General features: G+C 49.6%; 1 protein-coding gene across 8 annotated transcripts in view; it reads right to left on the bottom strand.

The window, feature by feature from the left end:
- Window positions 1–429: 429 nt before the first annotated feature.
- DAPK2 (death associated protein kinase 2) overlaps window positions 430–18,469 on the bottom strand; it is a 142,108-nt gene continuing 124,068 nt past the window's right edge. For 3 of the 8 annotated variants that reach the window (XM_086321449.1, XM_086321448.1, XM_086321451.1), the window contains 3 exons: window positions 5,788–5,877; window positions 5,585–5,668; window positions 430–2,762 (listed from right to left, as the gene is read on the bottom strand). In XM_086321449.1, the coding sequence (XP_086177575.1) occupies window positions 2,682–2,762; window positions 5,585–5,668; window positions 5,788–5,877 (255 nt within the window). In that variant the 3' untranslated portion in view covers window positions 430–2,681. Of the gene's footprint in view, window positions 2,763–3,241; window positions 3,305–5,584; window positions 5,669–5,787; window positions 5,878–10,013; window positions 10,724–16,852; window positions 17,606–18,469 lie in introns of those variants that run through there. The other 5 variants (XM_086321447.1, XM_086321446.1, XM_086321445.1 and 2 more) reach the window with 3 other exon arrangements.

Genomic DNA, 18,469 nt, shown 5'->3' on the forward strand with positions numbered 1-18,469 from the left:
GCATATTCTCAAAGGTCCCCCTCTGCTCACTGCCTGCTCCTGTGCTTCCTGAGGGATTCAGGAAACCCAGTGAGTGCTACTGAACCCCAGAGAGCTGGTGTGGGTGGAGCAGGTCGGGGAGGACTCAGGCAACAGGGATGGGAAAGAGGTGGGAGGAGCAGCCTATGGGCAGGATGGAGCCCTGGATTCCCAGGACTTACAGAATGTCGACCCCTGTAGGGGAGATGTCACCTCCGTGTTATTAATTGTTCTAGCTCCCCATCTAGAACAGTCCCAGGCATACAGAGCAAGTCCAAAACCAGTTCACTGACTGACTTGCAGCCCATGGGAGGCTAGCTACCAAGCTGTCCCTACTCAGGGGCAATGCCCTTTGAAAAGAAGCAAGTGTGACCATTTTGTCTATTTCAAAGAAATGAACGACAAGACAGCAACAGTAAAGAACAGACGAGAGCGTGTTTAAGATGACGCAAAGCAAAGGGTCCGTCCATTTCCTGCAAAGTCTCCCACAGTTCATCACGTTGTAGAAATGAGCACTGTACTAGGAATCAGGAAGTCTGGGCTTTCATCAGGCACTTTCACAAATTTGCTGTGTGAAGCTGAACAAGTCACTTCCTCTCAGCTTCAGTGTCCTCTTCAGTTCAATGCAGTAGTTGGGCCAGACAAGTTCCAAAAGGCTTGCCCTTTGGTCATGATTGGAAACTCAAGACTGGATTTGTAAAAGCCACTCACTCCTCTTCTTCCTAGCAGGCGGGCAGTCCCCTCCCCACTACCACATTATTACTTCTTGGGAGCTCCCGGGAGCCCTTGTTCTAGAGCACTCCCTGATGATTTGTGCGTCCAGCCACAGCCAGGACCAAGGGGCCCTGAACACAGTCAGTGGCTCTTGGCCTTGGCTGTCCTCCAGAGGCTAGAGGGAGGCACAGAGCTGGATCCTCCTGAGAACTGGGGTGTCTAGGAACTACAGGGCAACAGCAGAGCTTTCTTCAACAAGCTTGCAGGTCACTCCATTTCTGGCTGGAAGCTTTTCTGAAATCGGACTGACTTTCTGATCCTATGGGGCCATTTTGCCCCGGATCCATTCACTGGATGAGGGCTGCTCTGTCCATGCTCTCATACAACGTTCTTGAAATCTGCTGCTGACAGTGGGAAAGGATGGCCTCCCCTTTCCCTAGGCCTTCCCTTTCTTTTCTTTCCCTCTCTGCTTCCTGGCACACTTCCCCTCACTCACCTTCCGGAACCTCTCTCCTTTTCTTTCCACCTCTTCCCATGTACTTTCTCAGTCTTGGTGCCTCACCTTGACCTCTTTTACTTCCAGTTTGGGTTTCTGGTCAGCACCACCATTCTTTTGGCCTAGAAAGCGGGGCCCAAACTCCTGTGTGGCTAAGGTTCTCAGCCATATTTACTCAAGGGTCCAGGTAATCCATCTGTTTCTCCTTTCCTTTCTCCCTGTAGGTCCTTCTTTGACCTTCTCTAATCATATCCTCAGAAGGCCCCCGCCCCTATCTCGGCCATCACTGGGCAGGTGTATTAGTTCTCTAGAGCTGCCTTCACAAAGCAGCACAGTCTGGGTGGCTTAAACAACAGAAATTGACTTCATCACAGTTCCAGAGGCCAGAAGTCTGACATTGAGGTCTTGGCAGGGTTAGTTTTCCTGAGGCCTCTCCCCTCAGCTTGCAGATGGACGCCTTCCCGCTGTCTCTTCATACATTCTTCCTTTGATCTCTCTTCTTATAAGGACGCCAGTCGTATTGGATCTGGGGCCACCTCAAGACCTCATTTTCCTTAGCTACCTCTTTGAATATCTATCTCCAAATATTCTGTGGTACCAGCAGAGGTGATGGTCCCCATGGCAGAGGGAACACAGGCATTCTATGCTGGCATCCAGGCTGGTTTTCTTGGGCTGCACACCTTTGAGGAAAGATGTAGAAGGCAGGCACCCTGCAGTCCAGGACAGGTGGTTCAGTATGACCTTCTGAGGTGCTATCCACTCAGCACCCCAACCCTGGGTGCTCCCCAGAGTCATAGGCACCTGAGCTAAAGAAAATCAGATGCAGATAGCTCAAAAAGAAGCTGAGCATCAGGTAAACAAGAAGTTTAATAAAAGTGAAAAAAATTATGACACAGTGGGCTGGCGATGGGCTGCTTTAGAAGGTTTGATAAGTTGGCCGGCGTGACACGCTGACTCCATGTGGGTTCTGGGAGGTCACAGGATTGGTCCCTCATACCCCAACATTCACTCTGTATCTTCTGCCCACAGGTGACGTATCTGTCTTCCTGGTATAATTTTTGACCAGGCTGGTTCTGAACTCCCTCATCCTGTAAGGAAAGCTGCCCAAATCTGACCTTTACCCATGATGATGGTGATGATGGTCGTCTACATCATTTTCTTAGGGCCATATCCCATCCCAGGTTCTGAGGTGGGCAGACAGGTTAAAGCCCATTTTATGGAGAATTAAGGGCTTTGGGAATGTTGGAATCTCCTCCATAGGAGATAGCCATAGCTCCCAGGATCTCCTGGATCCCCTGCAAATCCTTCTGAATCCTGCATGCCCATCTCTCTTGCAAAGTGCTCAGGGTTGCAGAATGCTCAGGCGCTGGTGACAAGCAGGGTCCAAGAGTCTGCAGAGAAAGGAGACTTGCTGGGCCTGGGTTTCCCTGGTGGCCACCTAGAGCCTGGTCAGTTAGGAGGTACTGCTCCTCCTCCGGGGATGGAGGACTTTCCTCTTGGCGATGTCCTCCTCTGTGTCACTCTCACAATTCCTCTGGGAAAAAAAGAAAAAGAGAGAGAGACTCAGAGCAAGAAGGTCAGAAGATGCCAAAAATGAAGTCATGTCGGGCAACCTGGGCTGAGGCACCTGAGTCAGGAGCCTGTAAACCAGGGAGGTGGACATAGAGGGGAATCCTGTTGCTCTCTCCAGAGACCAGGGGTGGATGAGATAGGGATGGGGAGGGCCCCGAGGCAGGGCCAGACCAACTACCTGGAGGCCTCCTTCCCAGGAGGAGGGAAAGCAGGCAGAGCCTCTAGCGGAAGTCAGGCACCAGAAGAGGCCAAATGATAATCATGAAAATTATATCTGGTGTCCTTTGTGGCTGCCACATAATTAAGACCACTTGGCTAGTTGGTTAGTGGGCTGGTAGGTCTCCTGACCTCAGCCTAGAGAGAATGAAGTAGGGCTAGCAGGACCTCCCCAAGCTCTGACGGCCACCTCACCCCCTCTGCTTTGACTGGCTTAGGCTATACCTTTAGCCAGTCCTGCCGCGTAGTCTTTCCAGGCCAATGGCTTCTGTGCCCCGTTTTTATGAACTGGAAAAAGAGTAAAGCAGATTCTATCAGCTCCTACATAGCTAAGCCAGAGCAGAGGCAGCCACCCTGGAAGTCACGATGCCTCTTTCATTCATTCCACATGCATTTACTTAAATAATTACAACTATTGAAAGAAGTATTAATTGAGAAAGACTTATGCAAATCATAGAAAAATCTGTTGTCAGATGTACAGTTTTATTTATTTTTATTTTTTTAAAGCTTTTTTTCTGTATTTTTTCCCCCTATTTTTTGTCCACAACTTGTGGCCTGTGTGAACTTAATTCCCTGACTGGGGGTCGAACCCATACCCCCTGCAGTGGAAGTATGGAGTCTTAACCACTGGACTACCAGAGAAGTCCTCAGATTTTAAATTTTAATGCTTCCTAAACAAAAGGATGTGTCTATCTTTCTTTTTCTCTCTTTTCTTTGTTTTTGTTTTTGTTTTTTGTTTGGGAAAGCTGTATAATAGATGTCTGGGACCCATTTCTTTTCTACTTAGAGGATGAGCCATTGGGTTGATATCAGGTGCTGTGTGTTTGAGTAAAAAGAGAACTATTTTAAATGTTCACACATAGACAAAAATTAGGCAAGAATTTTACATTCTTTTCAATTACTCTCTGTTCCTCTTTCCCAATGGCCAGCATTGTATCAGGCCAACTCAGCCTGAGAGGTGTGCCCACTGTCAGCCGTGTGTTTACTCAGGGGCCCCTCTCCTTCCCTTGGCCTGAACCAGCTCGAAATTCAAAGTCGAGATCAACTTTAGCCAAATACATCCTGGACCTAGCCTGGCTATAACAATAAAAATAATCAACTTTAGCCAAATACATCCTGGACCTAGCCTGGCTATAACAATAAAAATAACGCAAACTCTGCTGAATCGCAACTTTTTAGCATGAGTCAGAGCCAAATAATAACAAAGTAAGCTGGGCGACAATCTGCTTGTGATTAACAGGGATTCTCAGAAGGAGCAAGCCCAGTCCCCTCCCCACTTCTTTTTTAAGGTTAAGAACGCTATGTATTTAGAAACTAAATGTCCACTTTTAAATGATGGTTGTATCGAACAAGGAAAATTAGAAAATATTTGTAACAGAATAAAATGAAAAGAGAATTTATCACAATTTGTTGCAAACAGCTGAAGCTGTTCCAGTCCGCTTTTATAGCAGATGAGGAAGGTGGCCAGAGAAGGAACACAGCTTGGCCAAAGCCCACAGTTTATGGGCCTCTAACCCATAAGTCCTCCAGTTCCCCAAGCTCAAGAAGAGCTCGGGCTGGTGGGGGGCACACAGGGGTAGTCCCAAGACCTGGGATGTAGCCTAAGTGCTGTGTGCCCCGAGGCTGCCCAGGGCTGACAGGCAGGCTGCTGCCTTACGGCCTCTTCCTGAGTAGGGAGTTACCTCTCCCAACCTGTGCCATTCGAGAGGCCGTCACCACACTTGGCAAGCTGTGAGGAGGGTCTGTCAGGGACCCTTGACCAGCCACAATACTAACACTGCACTTGGTAGCACCAGCACTGCATTTGAGAGTCTACAAGAGGACTTTAAACAATAATAGCTGCTAATAAGTATTGAGCACTTAAAATGCCAGACTCTAAGAATATGTCATCATTTAATTCTCATGACTGCCCTGTGAGGTAAGAACTATTGCTAACCCCTTTTTACAAGTGATTTCATTTAGCACAGAGAGGTTAAGTCATGTCCTGAAGGTCACACAGCTAGTAAGTGGCAGATTTGAATCCTGGCAGTCTGGCTCCAGAAGCCATGCTCTTGACATTATGAGTCTCCCATTTTAAATATACATAAAGTTGCAACAAGCTAATTATATATATCATCTAAATATTATTATATTATTATTGTTATTGATAATCTAAAGCAAAGCAGAAGTGGGAAAATTGGCAAATGAATGTAAAACTCTCATTCAGATATCAGCAGATATCTGGATTATCAGGAACTGACTTTGGATTGCCCGCCTGTGGTAGTCTCATTGACCAGAGTTCCCGCAGCCCCTAACAGGCTACAGGTCCTCCAGGGAAGCTGGGGCTGTGGAATGGCAGCAGCAGTCCCTCCAAAAGCCCATTAGGAAAGGATTCAAGAGCCTCTAGAGGCTCATGCACCACCCCCCTTGGAGCACCCATCTTCCAGCACCACCCCAGTGGTCGCCCATGAACACAGCCTCTGCTGATCACACAGTGCAGAGCCTGCTGGAAGCAGTTGAGCCCCACCTGCTCCCCACAGCTCCTCCCAGGTCAAGGCTACATGCTCCGAGAGCACTGTGTTTACCCACCAGGTCCTCGTTCCGCCTCGGGTGCATCTTCTTCATCAGGGATCGGGTGAGGTGGTTACACAAGGAGACAATGCTGAAGGAGAGCTGAGGGAGGGAGCAGAGGGGAACCGCCAGGTCAGAATGTGCGCAGAGACGCTGGAGGGGTCTGGAAGGAACCAGGAACCCACCTCAGCACCCCCGCCCCCCCCCAAACCCTGACCCACCTTCCACCGCCTGCGGACATACTGCTTCTTGAAGTTCTCCAGGTTGACCACAGACTCCCTGCGCATCAGGGCTTGCTGGCTGTCCACTGGCTGGGAGACAAAGCAGAGAGCATGGTGGCTGACACTGGGCTTCGGAGAGCAGCTAAACCCCTGACCACATGCCACCCTCAGCCTGACTCTGGGACCTGCCTGCTGGACAGGACACACAGAAGGACCTCACACTGAGGGCAAGGGCTCCAGATGAATCTCAGCTGTCCCGGAGATGCCCAGGGCACCCCTGAGCTATTATTACCACAGCACACTGGCTGGACTGGAGGCTTGACCCCCATAAAGGGAAAGAGCAGGAGGCAGGGGGTCCCTCTGGGGAAGGGTCATCCTAGGGCAGTCCAGGATACCCACCGTAAACTGGTCAGTTCTGGGCTTAGCAAAATGGATGCCTTGCTAGCAGATGGGGCATTAATACTCCATTTAAAAATAAACGGAAGGAAATAAGGGCTTTGATGGGGATCGAGAGGAGATGGGACGTGTTCCTTTCACTGCCTGGCAGTCAAGGCTCAGCTTAAGCTCTGACTTCTCCAAGAAACCTGGCATGGCTTCTCTGAGTCTCAATTTTCTCATCTGTAATATGGGGATAATGAATAACATTGTGTCACAGGGTTATTTAGGATTAAATGACTGTGGGATGTGAAGTGCTTAGCTTAGAGTTGCTCAATAAATAGTAATAAATTACTGATAGCCTTCCTGTCTTCTCCATTCCATCTTTATAAAAATTATTTTATTTTAAAAATAGCTTTATTTTGATAAAGAAAGAAAGAAAGTGAAGTCGCTCAGTTGTGTCTGACTCTTTGTGTCCCCATGGACTGTAGACTGCCAGGCTCCTCTGTCCATGGGCTTTTTTAGGCAAGAGTATTAGAGTCAACTGATATTAAAAAGTGGGCATATTTAATGGACTCCAGTGTAAGGAGCTCATTCCCTCGTGAATTCCTGCCTCTTCATAAACAAGATTTTCCAAATTCAAGAATTCAAGAGATGAGCTTCAGGGGTTCTGTGAACCTCCTGAAACGACCTGCAGATTTTAGTGCATAAACTTGTACATGGATGTTCACAGCAGCATCATTTAAAACAGACAAAAAGTGGAAGCAACCTAAACATGCATCAACTGATGCGTGGACAAAAAAAATGCGGCCTGCCCAGGCTGTTGCTTTAGTCACTGAGCTGTGTCTGACTCTTTAGTGATCCCATGGACCGTAGCCCACCAGGCTCCTCTGTCTATGGGATTTTCCAGGCAAGAATACTGGAGTGGGTAGCCACTCCCTTCTCCAGGGGATCCTCCCAACCCAGGGATCAAACCTGTGTCTCCTGCCTTGGCAGGCAGGTTCTCTACCATTGAGCCACCAGGGAAGCCCACTCTATCCATACAATGGAAGACCTAAACGGGAAATGCATTCATGAAAAGAATGAAGTACTAATACACACTACAACATGAATAAACCTTGAAAACAATATAGTAAGCGAAAGATGCCAAACACAGGATGCCACATATTGTATAATTCTAATCACATAAACAAGCCTGGTGTGCTGCAATCCATGGGGTCACAAAGAGTCAGACACAACTGAGCGACCGAACTGAACTGAGTCACATAAAATGCCCCAGATATCCAGAATAGGCAAATCCGCAGAGGAAGAAAGTAGATTAGTAGTTGCTTGGGCTGGAGAGAGGGGAAAATGGAGAATGACTGTGAAAGGTTATAAAGTTTCTTTCTAGGGTGATGAAAATGTCCTGGAATTAGATAGTGATGATGGTTGTACAACCTCGTGAATGCACGAACAAGCCCTGAATTGTATATTTTCAAGTAGTGAGTTTTATAGTATGTGAATTATATCTCAATTTTTAAAAACTTAGTGTATAGATACAGACATATTTTTCCTCTGAGAAGAGTCAGGAGCTTTGAATGATTCTTAAAGGACTCTGTGACCTCAAGAAAATGAACCACCCACGTTCGTCCATAAGGTCCCATCCAGCTCTATTTTTTCTCTCTGCTCTGACAGCCTCCTGAAAGCAGTGCCTCCTTTTGCACCTCAGTGACCTCAGTGAGTGAGGCCGCTCATGATTCCTGATGCTGGTCTCATCTCCTAACCACACTGTGAGCACACCTCCATGCCTGCTTATCTGTCATCATGCCGCCAGATGTCTGTGGAAGCCCGTGCATATGGCTGAGGCACACTGCTCTGGACCTGATATCTTCTGGCAGGAGGCTCTTTCCACGTTCACCCAATGTCCCTCCTCCAGGAAGGCCTCTGTGTATTTCAAAGCCCAATTCAATTATGACCTCTTCCAAGATAACCTCCAAGAAACAATGTCTCTCCCAACCTGACCCAAACATGTGTGTGCTCCTTTATCATACACAGCTCCTCTCTTGGTCGGCTCTGCAGTACAGTCATCTCCCACTAGTGGCCAATAACAGGAATGATTTTCTTCATGTTTCTTTCAGCGTTTCCTCACCACCTACTCCTGATCCAGAGCTTAAGGTGGTGGGTGCAGAAGCACTGTGTGGGTGAACTGTTTCCCTGAGCTGCAGCAGAATAAACCAGAACAAAGCCCCAGGACCTGGGACCTACCCATTCCCGCCCATAAGAGGCCCAGGCACCTGGGTCCACCCAGCTGTGAGACCACGGAAGAGTCTCACGATACCCTGACTCCCCACAGCTCTGCCTGGGGGGCCAGTGAGGTGAGACATGGAGTCCTGGGGAGGTCAGGGAGCATGGGGGAGAGTCCATGCCACCTTGACACAGAGGGGAGACGAGAGAGCCAGAGGCTATTCACCCTTCCAAACTGGGACACAGTGGTTTGGTCCAAAGAGTACAGGAAGGAAGAGAGGAGGGATAGGAGGGAGGCAGAGAGGAGAGAGAAAAGGATAGGGGCGCTGAGGGCACCATCAGCTCATGTCGTGCTCTCTCAACTCTTTCCTTAACTGCCTCTCCCCCTTCGCAAGCCCTGCCCTGGGTTAAGGTCCTCCCTGCAAGAGAGCCGTGAAAGAGGGCAGAGGACAACTGGTCTGTTCTGATCCTGCCTTTTCGTGGCATCAAAGCCTTCCAGCAGTTTCCAGGCACTCTCAAAAGAACCCAAGAAGCTCACCAAGAACCCCAAGGCCTGTACCATCTGGGTCTTTCTCTCATCTGATCTTCTCCCCATCTCCTTCCTATCCCTGTGGCTTTCACTGCACGGGTCTGCTTGCTAGTCCAGGAACCCAAGGTCTCAGGACCTTACTGTATAATCTCATTCAGGTGCGTGCTCCAGTGTCACCTCCTCAGGGTCACCTTATATAAAATAGCACATTGGTTGCCCTGTGCAAGTCACTGTGCCTCTGCCCTAGTTCTTCACGGGACCTGTCACTACCTGACCTTTTATTCTGTATTTATTCAGTTGTTAATCCCCCTGCTCTGTACCTCCCAGCAACTAGTATCTCCTTCCCAAGGTCATTGGCTTCCTGCCACCCCACAGAACATTTCTACCTCTCACTTCACAAATATCTGCTATTCACCTTCCAGTCTAATCCTGGCAGGGGACACTCTTGCACTTGGAGAGTTTGATTAGTGGACTCTGGGACCAAAGGGACCTCTTCTTGTCTACTTATTGATTGGCTCCCTTGCCAGGAGAGAGTTAGCTAAACCCCACGGTTGGAAGGTCGACATGCAGGCCAGGAGAATCCCGTTAGTGAGAATCCCACCTTCCACCTGGTCTAGCAGTATGAGCCACTAAGCAGAGATGCCCAACTGCAATATCACGTGGGACCATTCCCACAGGCTGCTCCTGGGAGGTGACGTAGTCACTTCAAGGACCCTGTCTGTGTTCTACACAAAACAGCATGAATTCCGAGGAAGAGTATATAAACCTGTCAGGCTGGCCTTTCCCAATCAATGGGCCTTGTCAGTTTCTAAGAGGCTCACCAAATGCTGACACTGTTTCTAGGTCTTGAAGTCAGAGAGATGTAAATTCTGCAGTGATGTAAGTTCCAGAAGGAATGTGACACCAACACTTTGGATTAAACTGAGGGTGTGAGGGGAGATGGAGTTTGTTCCACCTGCTCCTGGCCCTCCTTTCTGCAAACAAAGCCCTCAGCCTTGTGGTCCTGCAGTGACACCAATGTGGGCAGTTTTGACCAGGCTCCTAGGAGTATGTTAAGTGTCACAGAAAAATTCTGAGAAGGGAGAAAAGAAGACAGAACTTTGTGGCTAAAGTCAGGTTTTGTTTATGCGGACACAAACGTCTCTGAAAAAGTCCTTCAGGGAGCTGTTTTACAGAGTGAAGTAAGTCAGAAAGAGAAAAACAAATATTTTATGTTAATGCATAAATGGTACTGATAAACCTATTTGCAGGGCAGTAATAGAGACGCAAATGTAGAAAACGGTCTTGTGGACATGGATGGTGGGGGCAAGAACAGGGTGAAATAAACTGAGATAATATAATTTGAAATATACACATTACCTGGAGTAGGAAATGGCAATCCACTCTGGTATGCCTGGCAGGACCCCTTTGTGTCCATGGGGTCACAAAGAGTCAGACACGACTAAGCACATATGACCAACCTCCTCCAACCGTAATTATTACCATGTGTAATACAGACAGTGAATGGGAAGCTGCTGTATAACACAGGGAGCTCAACCTGGTGCTCTATGATGACCTAGAGGAGTGGAAATAGGGGTAGGGTGGGAGGGAGGCTCTAGAGGGAGGGGATATATGTATACTTATGGCTGATTCACATTGCTGTACAGCGAAGTCAACACAACATTGTAAAGCAATTATCCTCCAGTTTAAAAAAGTGTCTGTTGTGGAGAGCTAGGCCAGCACCAACATCCACAGAGCATGGAGACGACGCAGCAGCCATCCGTCCAGGCATAAAGACCAGAATCCTGGTTTTCCAGCCTCCTCTAGAAACTGCAAACAGATTGCAACTTTTCAAACCTCCATCTGAGTCACTCCTCCAGCCCCATCCTCCACTGAAAGCCAAGGACAGCTGAGCACCCACTTTCTTGGTTCGCCCAGGACTGTCACTCTGGGCCTTGCTCCTTCCTCTGTAGGTGGCATCTCCACCTCTCCCTTTTGCTGATTGTTTTGCTGGCTGGAGCCCTGCTGGCCTTACCTCTCTGTTTACCCAGGAAAGGAGGCCTGAGTCTGCCTTGCTATGGCTGAGTAGGGGGAGCTTCAGCGAGGCTGTGTGCCAGCAGGTTGTCCCGCTACTGAGCATGCCAATGGAAAGAGGTAGAATGCCCTTTTCTTTGCCTGACCCGACCTTCTCTGAGTCAGGTCTCAGCATGCATACACTCTTCCTTTTCATCTTCTCTCCGGGACATTCAGTTTTCTGAGCAACTTTTAATTCCCAAGAAAAGCTTCAAAAGCGCTCCCTCTAGTACTGAAGACAAGAGACTTGAGAGACATTATATCCAACTGCCATGTGTGGACTGTGTCTGGATCCTGATTTGAACATACTGAGTATAGCAGGAGACCCTCGAGAAGAGCGGGGGGCATGTCAGTCCGGCTGTGCGTACAGATGGTGATAAGTAATTATTCTTGATTTTGTCAGGTGCCATCATGGTGCAGTGGTCATGGTTAAAAAAAAACACTTTATAAGAGATTCCTGCTGGAAAATGTATCAGTTAAGTGACTCTGAAGTTTGCTTTAAAATACTTTGAAGCTGGGTAATAGATAAATGGAATTCACTCAGCCATTCTTAACACTTTCATGCAAGTTTTGAAAATCTCCCATAATGAAAAGCTAAAAACGCAAACTCTCCTTCTTTTGAATCTCTGTAATCTCCTTTAATTTCCATTTAATAGCTCTAGGTTCCAGACCACAATCCAAACTCATCCCATCCCTCCAAGTTCTGCCTGGCACCTTCTCAAGGTTATAGAGGGAGGGGAGTGTTGGCGGAAGACACCCCCCAGCCCTGAGAATGTTTATGCCCTCTGCCACCTCCTTTTGAGAATGTTAAGCGCTTTATTCATATCCAATACTTTTGTGACCCTATGGACTGTAGCCCACCCACGGGGCTCCTCTGTTCATGGGATTCTGCAGGCAAGAATACTGGAATGGGTTCCCATGCCCTCTTCCAGGGGATCTTCCTGACCCAGGGATTGAACCTTGATCTCTTATGTCTCCTGCATTGGCAGGCGGGTCCTTTACCATGAGTGCCACCTGAGAAACCCCTGCCATCTCCTTACCTTTCCTCAGAGTTCATCTCCCTCCTGTTTTCTGGAATACTAGGTACCGCTGCTTTATCACTCACCATGGCCTTTCTCACTCACAGTTGGTTGGGGCCCTACCTGTGCCAGACACTGAATCTTTTATTCAAGGGTTGTCTTGTCCTTATCTGTCACCTCCCTCCAGAGCCAGGGCACAATCAGTGTTTATTCATAGAACTGGCCGCTTCCACTCCTCAAATATGCCCACTGCTGGGTCTCCTCTCCAGGGCAAAAAATCTTCTCCACAGGCCAAGAGTGTTCACAGACAAAGGAGAAAAGGCCATTCAGTTCCACAGACGGGTACAGAGGCCGAGAGCAGGCGTGATAGCTGAGCACACTGCCAGCTCTCCCTGGCATGGGACCACCATGCTGCCTGAAGGAGCGATGTGGGGAGCCACCACCTTCATGATCACCTGGAGAGGTGGGTGGGTGGTGTGGGGACAGAAGTTCACGGAGGAGACTCTGGCTTCTCCCACCATTATGACTCAGCTCCCGCCCTTCGCTACCATCATCCCGATTCTGCAGAAGCACGGCTCACCATCACACCGTCTCCACCCTCCCCAGCACAAAGCTGGGTGACTGTGTGCCTCATACGTCTGCCCCAGAGCAGGACAGGCTGCTGCCTTCCCCAGGTGCCAACTCTCCAGCCTCTTGGGAACCGCTGTTCAGGAAGATGTTACAGGCTCACCCTGCCCTCTCTGCGATGGCATCAGCAGAGAGCACAGAAGCTGACCTCTCATTCACAGCCTGATGAATTGAAAGATCCTCTGTGATGGCACACGGGCTGGCCCACAGAGCGGCAACCCCCACCAGGCCTTTGTCTGTCTAGATGCCAATGAAACACCCGATCCTGCCTCATCGGCCCTGCTCTGCCCTGTTTTTGATGTCACTGCTAAAATGCCAGCTGTGGGCATGTGGAGGGGAGTCAAGTGGGTCCTCTGGCTGGGCATTCCGCCAGCCTCCTTGGACTCCCCTTGGCATCAGGTTCTGCTGCCAAAGGGTGATGGGCATTGGACTAGTCAGGGGGCAGGGGAAGGTCATGGTCCCCTCTGACTTCCCTGAAAGATTTGGAGTGCAGTTTTCAGTTCACTTCACTTTGTCTTTGGAAACTCTTAAAAGAGTCTGTTCATAAAACATCTAAATGACAAGCTATTACCCACGACTGGACATGAACATGGAGAGGACGACGGCACTACAGTGAAGAAATCCACTTATGATTCTGACTCCAGTCAGCTCCGGGGCTGACTGGCTGGGAGACTCCAGACAAACCCTGTCCTGTAAAATGCTGTAAAAGGAGGCTGTCAGATGGCTCACCCCTGAGAACCTCCAGCACAGAGAAGGTTAAGGCACCCCACTCTAGTACTCTTGCCTGGAAAATCCCATGGATGGAGGAGCCTGGTGGGCTGCAGTCTGTGGGGTCACTAGGAGTCAGACACGACTGAGCGACTTCACTTTCACTTTTCACTTTCATGCACTGGAGAAGGAAATGGCAACCCACTCCAGTGTTCTTGCCTGGAGAATCCCAGGGATGGGGAAGCCTGGTGGGCTGCCGTCTATGGGGTCACACAGAGTTGGACACAACTGAATTGACTTAGCAGCAGCAGCAGCAGGATTCTAAAATAATCACTTCTCCTGCTCTTTTCCCAGTCTCCCTAATTCAAATCATCATCCACAGCTTACTCCTTTATTGCATTTTATTTCGACCCTCACAAGAAAGTTTGCCCTGAGTTGCTCAATCAGGGGCTTCCTTGCCTTAGGAAACCTGTTGACTCGGCCAAGTTAAAGAGTTAGTCATTTGGTCGTGTCTGGCTCTTTGTGCCCCCATGGACAGCAGCCCACCAGACCCCTCTGTCCATGGGATTCTCCAGGCAAGAATATTAGAGTAGGTAGCTATTCCCTTCTCCAGGGAATCTTCCCAACCCAGGGATCGAACCCAGGTCTCCTGCATTGCAGGCGGATTCTTTACCGCCTGAGCCACCAGGAAAGCCCTTGACTTGGTTGCCCTGGCCAAAGTGACCATTAATTTTTGAGGTGTCTTATGCCAAATGATTATATTCTGTCCTGTGACAGGGCAGAAAAGTTCTTGGAGAGATTGTAGATGGGCTGTTTGTATCAATTCTCCCAGACAGGGCATAGAAAACAGGGCTTTGCCATCTTTCATTGATTCCAAGATGCACATTTTTGGATCTCTGAAATTAGGACTTCTCTCTCAAACAATGGCATCGTATCTTTACTGTGGGTCTGAAGTGAAGGCAGGTGCTCCAGGAGATGACCACACTGCTTCTGCCAGCCATTGGGGCCACCCAGCCTCAGACTGTTTAACATTAGATTTCTTGCTTGAGGTTCTTTTGGATTCCACTAATTGTGTAAATGCAGAAAGGAAACTGTGTAAATGCAGAAAGGAATTCTGTCTGAGTACCACCAGCTTGGGGCTCCTATTCTCAGGGGAGGATTTTTCCACCCTTCTACCCAGCATCAGGACTACCCAGAATCCACCTGCAATGCGGGAGACCTGGGTTTGGTCCCTGGGTCGGGAAGATCCTTTAGAGAAAGGAATGGTTACCCACTCCAGTATTCTTGCCTGGTGAATTCCATGGACAGAGGAGCCTGGTGAGCTACAGTCCATTGGGTTGCAAAGAGTCGGATGTGACTGAGCGACTGAGCGACCCAGTGTCAAGCCTGAAATGCACACATTCCCTTGCCTTCCCCTCCTACCTGGTGGCTTTATTTCTCACCTCCCCTCTCAGTGAGGGTGTCCCAGCTTTGTATTTGGTGTTTTCTCTTAGACTTCCCATCTTGGACTTCTTTTTAAATTTATTTTGGGGTCATAAAATAATGATGCATCTTACATTTGGTGAAAATATGGTTTCTTCTACTTGATGAAAACTGTTTGTTACAAATATTATATATAATATTTGAAGTGATCCAGCATGTAATAGAAAGGGAGGTAGGATTTTAAAGACATGGTTTCATGGGATCATTCTAAACCATGCCCCATCTGTGCTGTTCCCTGGGCAGCCCCACCCCTGCCATGACATCGGGCTGCTGACTGCTGGGCACCCATTTCAGTCCCATGACCCTGGGGATGGAGACAGAGCTCTTCAGTATGGCAAAGCCCTACTGGCCCTGCCTTCTTTCCAGCCACATCTACATCATATTCCTTTCCTCTCCAGCTTTCTTTCTGCCTGAGCAATTTCAGCTCTCAGGCCCCCTCCCAGCACAGAGCCCTGGCATGACAGTTTTGTGGGGAAAACTACCTTCTCCCTGGTTTGCTTCGCTGATCTCAGCTCTAGAGTCACCACCTCAGGGACACCCTTTCTGACTAGGTCACCCCCCACTGCAGGCTCCTGCAGTGCTGCAATCTTCTCATAGCATATGTCCCAGCTGCAGTTCTACCTGTGCAGAATGTTCTAGATCAACATGGAGTCCTTTACTGCAAACTCCATGAATGCAGGAAACACACCTGTTTTCATTCAACATTGTATTCCTGGGGACAGGACAAGTGCCCAGCAGTTGACAGGTGCTGAACAATTCTTTGTAAGTAGATAGATGGGTGTGTCTGGGTAAACCTGCCCCACAGCAGAGTGAACCCCTGGCGCCTGGGGCAGCTAGGGGAAGGAAGCAGAAGACCCCATCAGAAGGCGTCCACTTTCGCCTCTACTGTGCCCTTGGGCAAATCACACCCTCTCTGTTTCCTCAGCACCAAATTCAGAATAACACCTACCCTTCCTCTCTGACAAGAAGGCACCTTGGAATGATACGATCTGTTCTGTCACCCCCAAGCTTCTAGCACAGCGCTGGGCCCACTGTCCACACTCTGCCTCTGTGAGCTGGCTGGCTGTCTTCTCCCATGGGAAAAGGGAGACGAGATGATCCAGGCTTTAGGGAGGGGCGCACACAGCCTGTGGTCAGGAAGGGACCACTGGGTCTCATGCTTCCCAGTCTTAATGTCCACCCTCTTCAGACCTTAGGGACATGAGAAAAGGGTTCTCATTCCCAACAGAAGGTTGGAGCCCTGAGCCACAGGAGGGAAGGTGGAGAAGGGCAAGATGCTGCCCCTTCCCTCCTAATCCTCAGGCTGATCTTCAGACAGGGAAGGGCTGGATGGGAACAATAAACTGCCTGCCTTCTGGGACACACTTTTTAGGACAATCACTTAGAGGATATGAGGCTTCCACATTACCTGGCAAAGTACATGAAGTTGCTTATTTTACTTCTGGGATCTGAACTTTAATATTAAAGTGCATTTTTACATCAAAAGCTATCTGTTCCTAAATACCTCATCTTAGACTCAGGCATCCTGGGTTCATGTTTCATCTGTATGAACTAGCTATGAATGACCCTGCTGTAAGTCATTTCCCCCGGAGGTCAGTTTCCTCATCAGTTACATGGAAATAACAGTAACAACAACAGTAATACCACCTACCTTCCTGTCTCACAGAGTTCTTTTAAGGATCACAAACATAAATGCATGGTGAGTTAAATGTCAATGTAAATGAAAAGTAATCTTTTCTCTGTGAATTTAAAATTCTGCCATCAGCAGCGGGAAAACACCAAGCTGACTATTAGCCCTAGTTAACTCAAATGGTACCCAAGACCTGCAGTCCATAAAGCAGGAAGTGAGATGTGATCAAGTCCATTATCAAAAATCAGTTACTGAGTGTCTCCCGGAGTGTCTCCCCAGGGCCAGCTGTCTCCCTCTGGAGAAGGGAATGCTGAGGGGTATTCAACAGCAATTGTTTTAACAGCCTGGTTGCCCGGCCAGTCACCCAACAAACCAGGCAGGTGAGAGGAGGCACAGAATGGATAACTAGCTAGTCCCTCCATGCTTCTGGATTCTGGGAGGAGGTGGAAGGCTATGCTACAGACACACACCCCTGCAGGAGAATTTGAGTTGATGCCTGGCAGGGCAGTTGGGAGCAGTCTTCAGCAAACCATCCAGGATGCATTAGTGACCCGATGCTGGTGCTCAGAGCTTCAAGCCGGCCAACACTTCCTCGCCGCATGATCTGTTGAGCAGCTCCCCAAAGGACTCACTGGCGTCCCGGCAGAACACGGAACCTGGGCTGTCCACGCTCCCACTCTCCAGCTGGAAGCCGCCCACCAGTTCCCGGAGCCACTGGAGGTCTGCTGAGAGCTCCTGCCTCAGGGTCTCAAACTGCGTCTGCAGGTGGTCCAGCTTCCTGGCTGCGTCCCCAAGGCGGGACCCTGTGGCCCGGATGTCCTCTCGAAGGAGCTTCTTCGAGGACTTCACCTTGCGGAACTCGTACCTGAGCTGAGACAGGTCGTGCCGGGCTCTCTCGCTCTCCTCCCGGTACCAAGCCTCCTTCTCATTGTAGATGGAGATCAGGGTCTCCACGTCATCCTGGATGGTGTCATGGGCCCCTGTCAGGGCCCGGCAGCCCTGCTCCACCTGAGCCACATCTTCAACCACACGGGCAAAGCGCTCGAAGTTGACGTAGGTGTTGTTGGGGGGCATGCTTGAGTGGCATTTGAGGGTGTACTCTCTCAGACGCTTGGTCTTCAGCTGGTTGGGCTCTGCCTTGTGCTGTTCTGGGGCTCTGATCTCTCCTTTGGACTGGTGGGTGTTTAGACAGAAGGGCCAGAGTTAATTTGATGTCTGCTCCAAGGTGCAGGCGGAAGGCACTCCAGCCGCCTCTGCATTCACCGCATGCGCCAGGCCATGGGAGGACCAGGGTGGGATAAGCACCCCCACAGACCATCAGAAAAGTCGAGGAGGACAGGGTGCTGCCTGCACACGCATTTCCGGGCAGGGTGGTTCACGGTCATTAGAGAGGGTCTCTGCATGCATAGCATTTAAGGGTGCTCGCACAAACAAGCAGGCTACAGCCAGGATTCTGCAAGCATCCACTCCAGAGAGGAAGCGCACAAGGCCATGGCTGATGGGGGAAACTGGGGCTTCTCTCCATCAGGGCCTGTGGGCTCCGTGGGCCTCAACAACACTCAGCATGCTGAGCAAGGAGGCAGCCCACCAGACTTCCCAGCTCTGCACTCAAACCTAGAGTTCTGCACTCAAACTCAGCCTTCCCCATCCTTCACTGAGTCAATGAACCTGGCCTTCTCCAGGGTACTCCGGCCCTCTCTGCTCTCCCATCTCCTGTGAACCTCTGCCCGTTCTCATCTGCAACCCTCAGATCACCCTCACCAGCTCTCCCACTTAACAATTCCAGTGAAAGGGAGGTCTGCTGACATTCCTGGAGGGGCACATCTCATCCATCAGCAGAATAAGGGTCAGAGTCCCACTCCCCTGATTCCCATCCTACCAAAGTGCTTATCGCATGCACTTCACTGAGACCAGACTGCCAGGCTCTCTGAACACCCAGCAGCCAGAAGCCCAGTTACAAACTGGGTTAGGCAGGAAGTCACCTTTGTGCCTCCACCCTCCCCAGAGAGAACAGAACTGCCCTGAGGGGTGGCTGCC

The sequence above is a fragment of the Bos grunniens genome, chromosome 10, assembly GCF_055505025.1.
Source record: "Bos grunniens cultivar Pamir isolate PY7600 chromosome 10, Bosgru_T2T1.0, whole genome shotgun sequence".
Classification (NCBI taxonomy): Eukaryota; Metazoa; Chordata; class Mammalia; order Artiodactyla; family Bovidae; genus Bos; species Bos grunniens.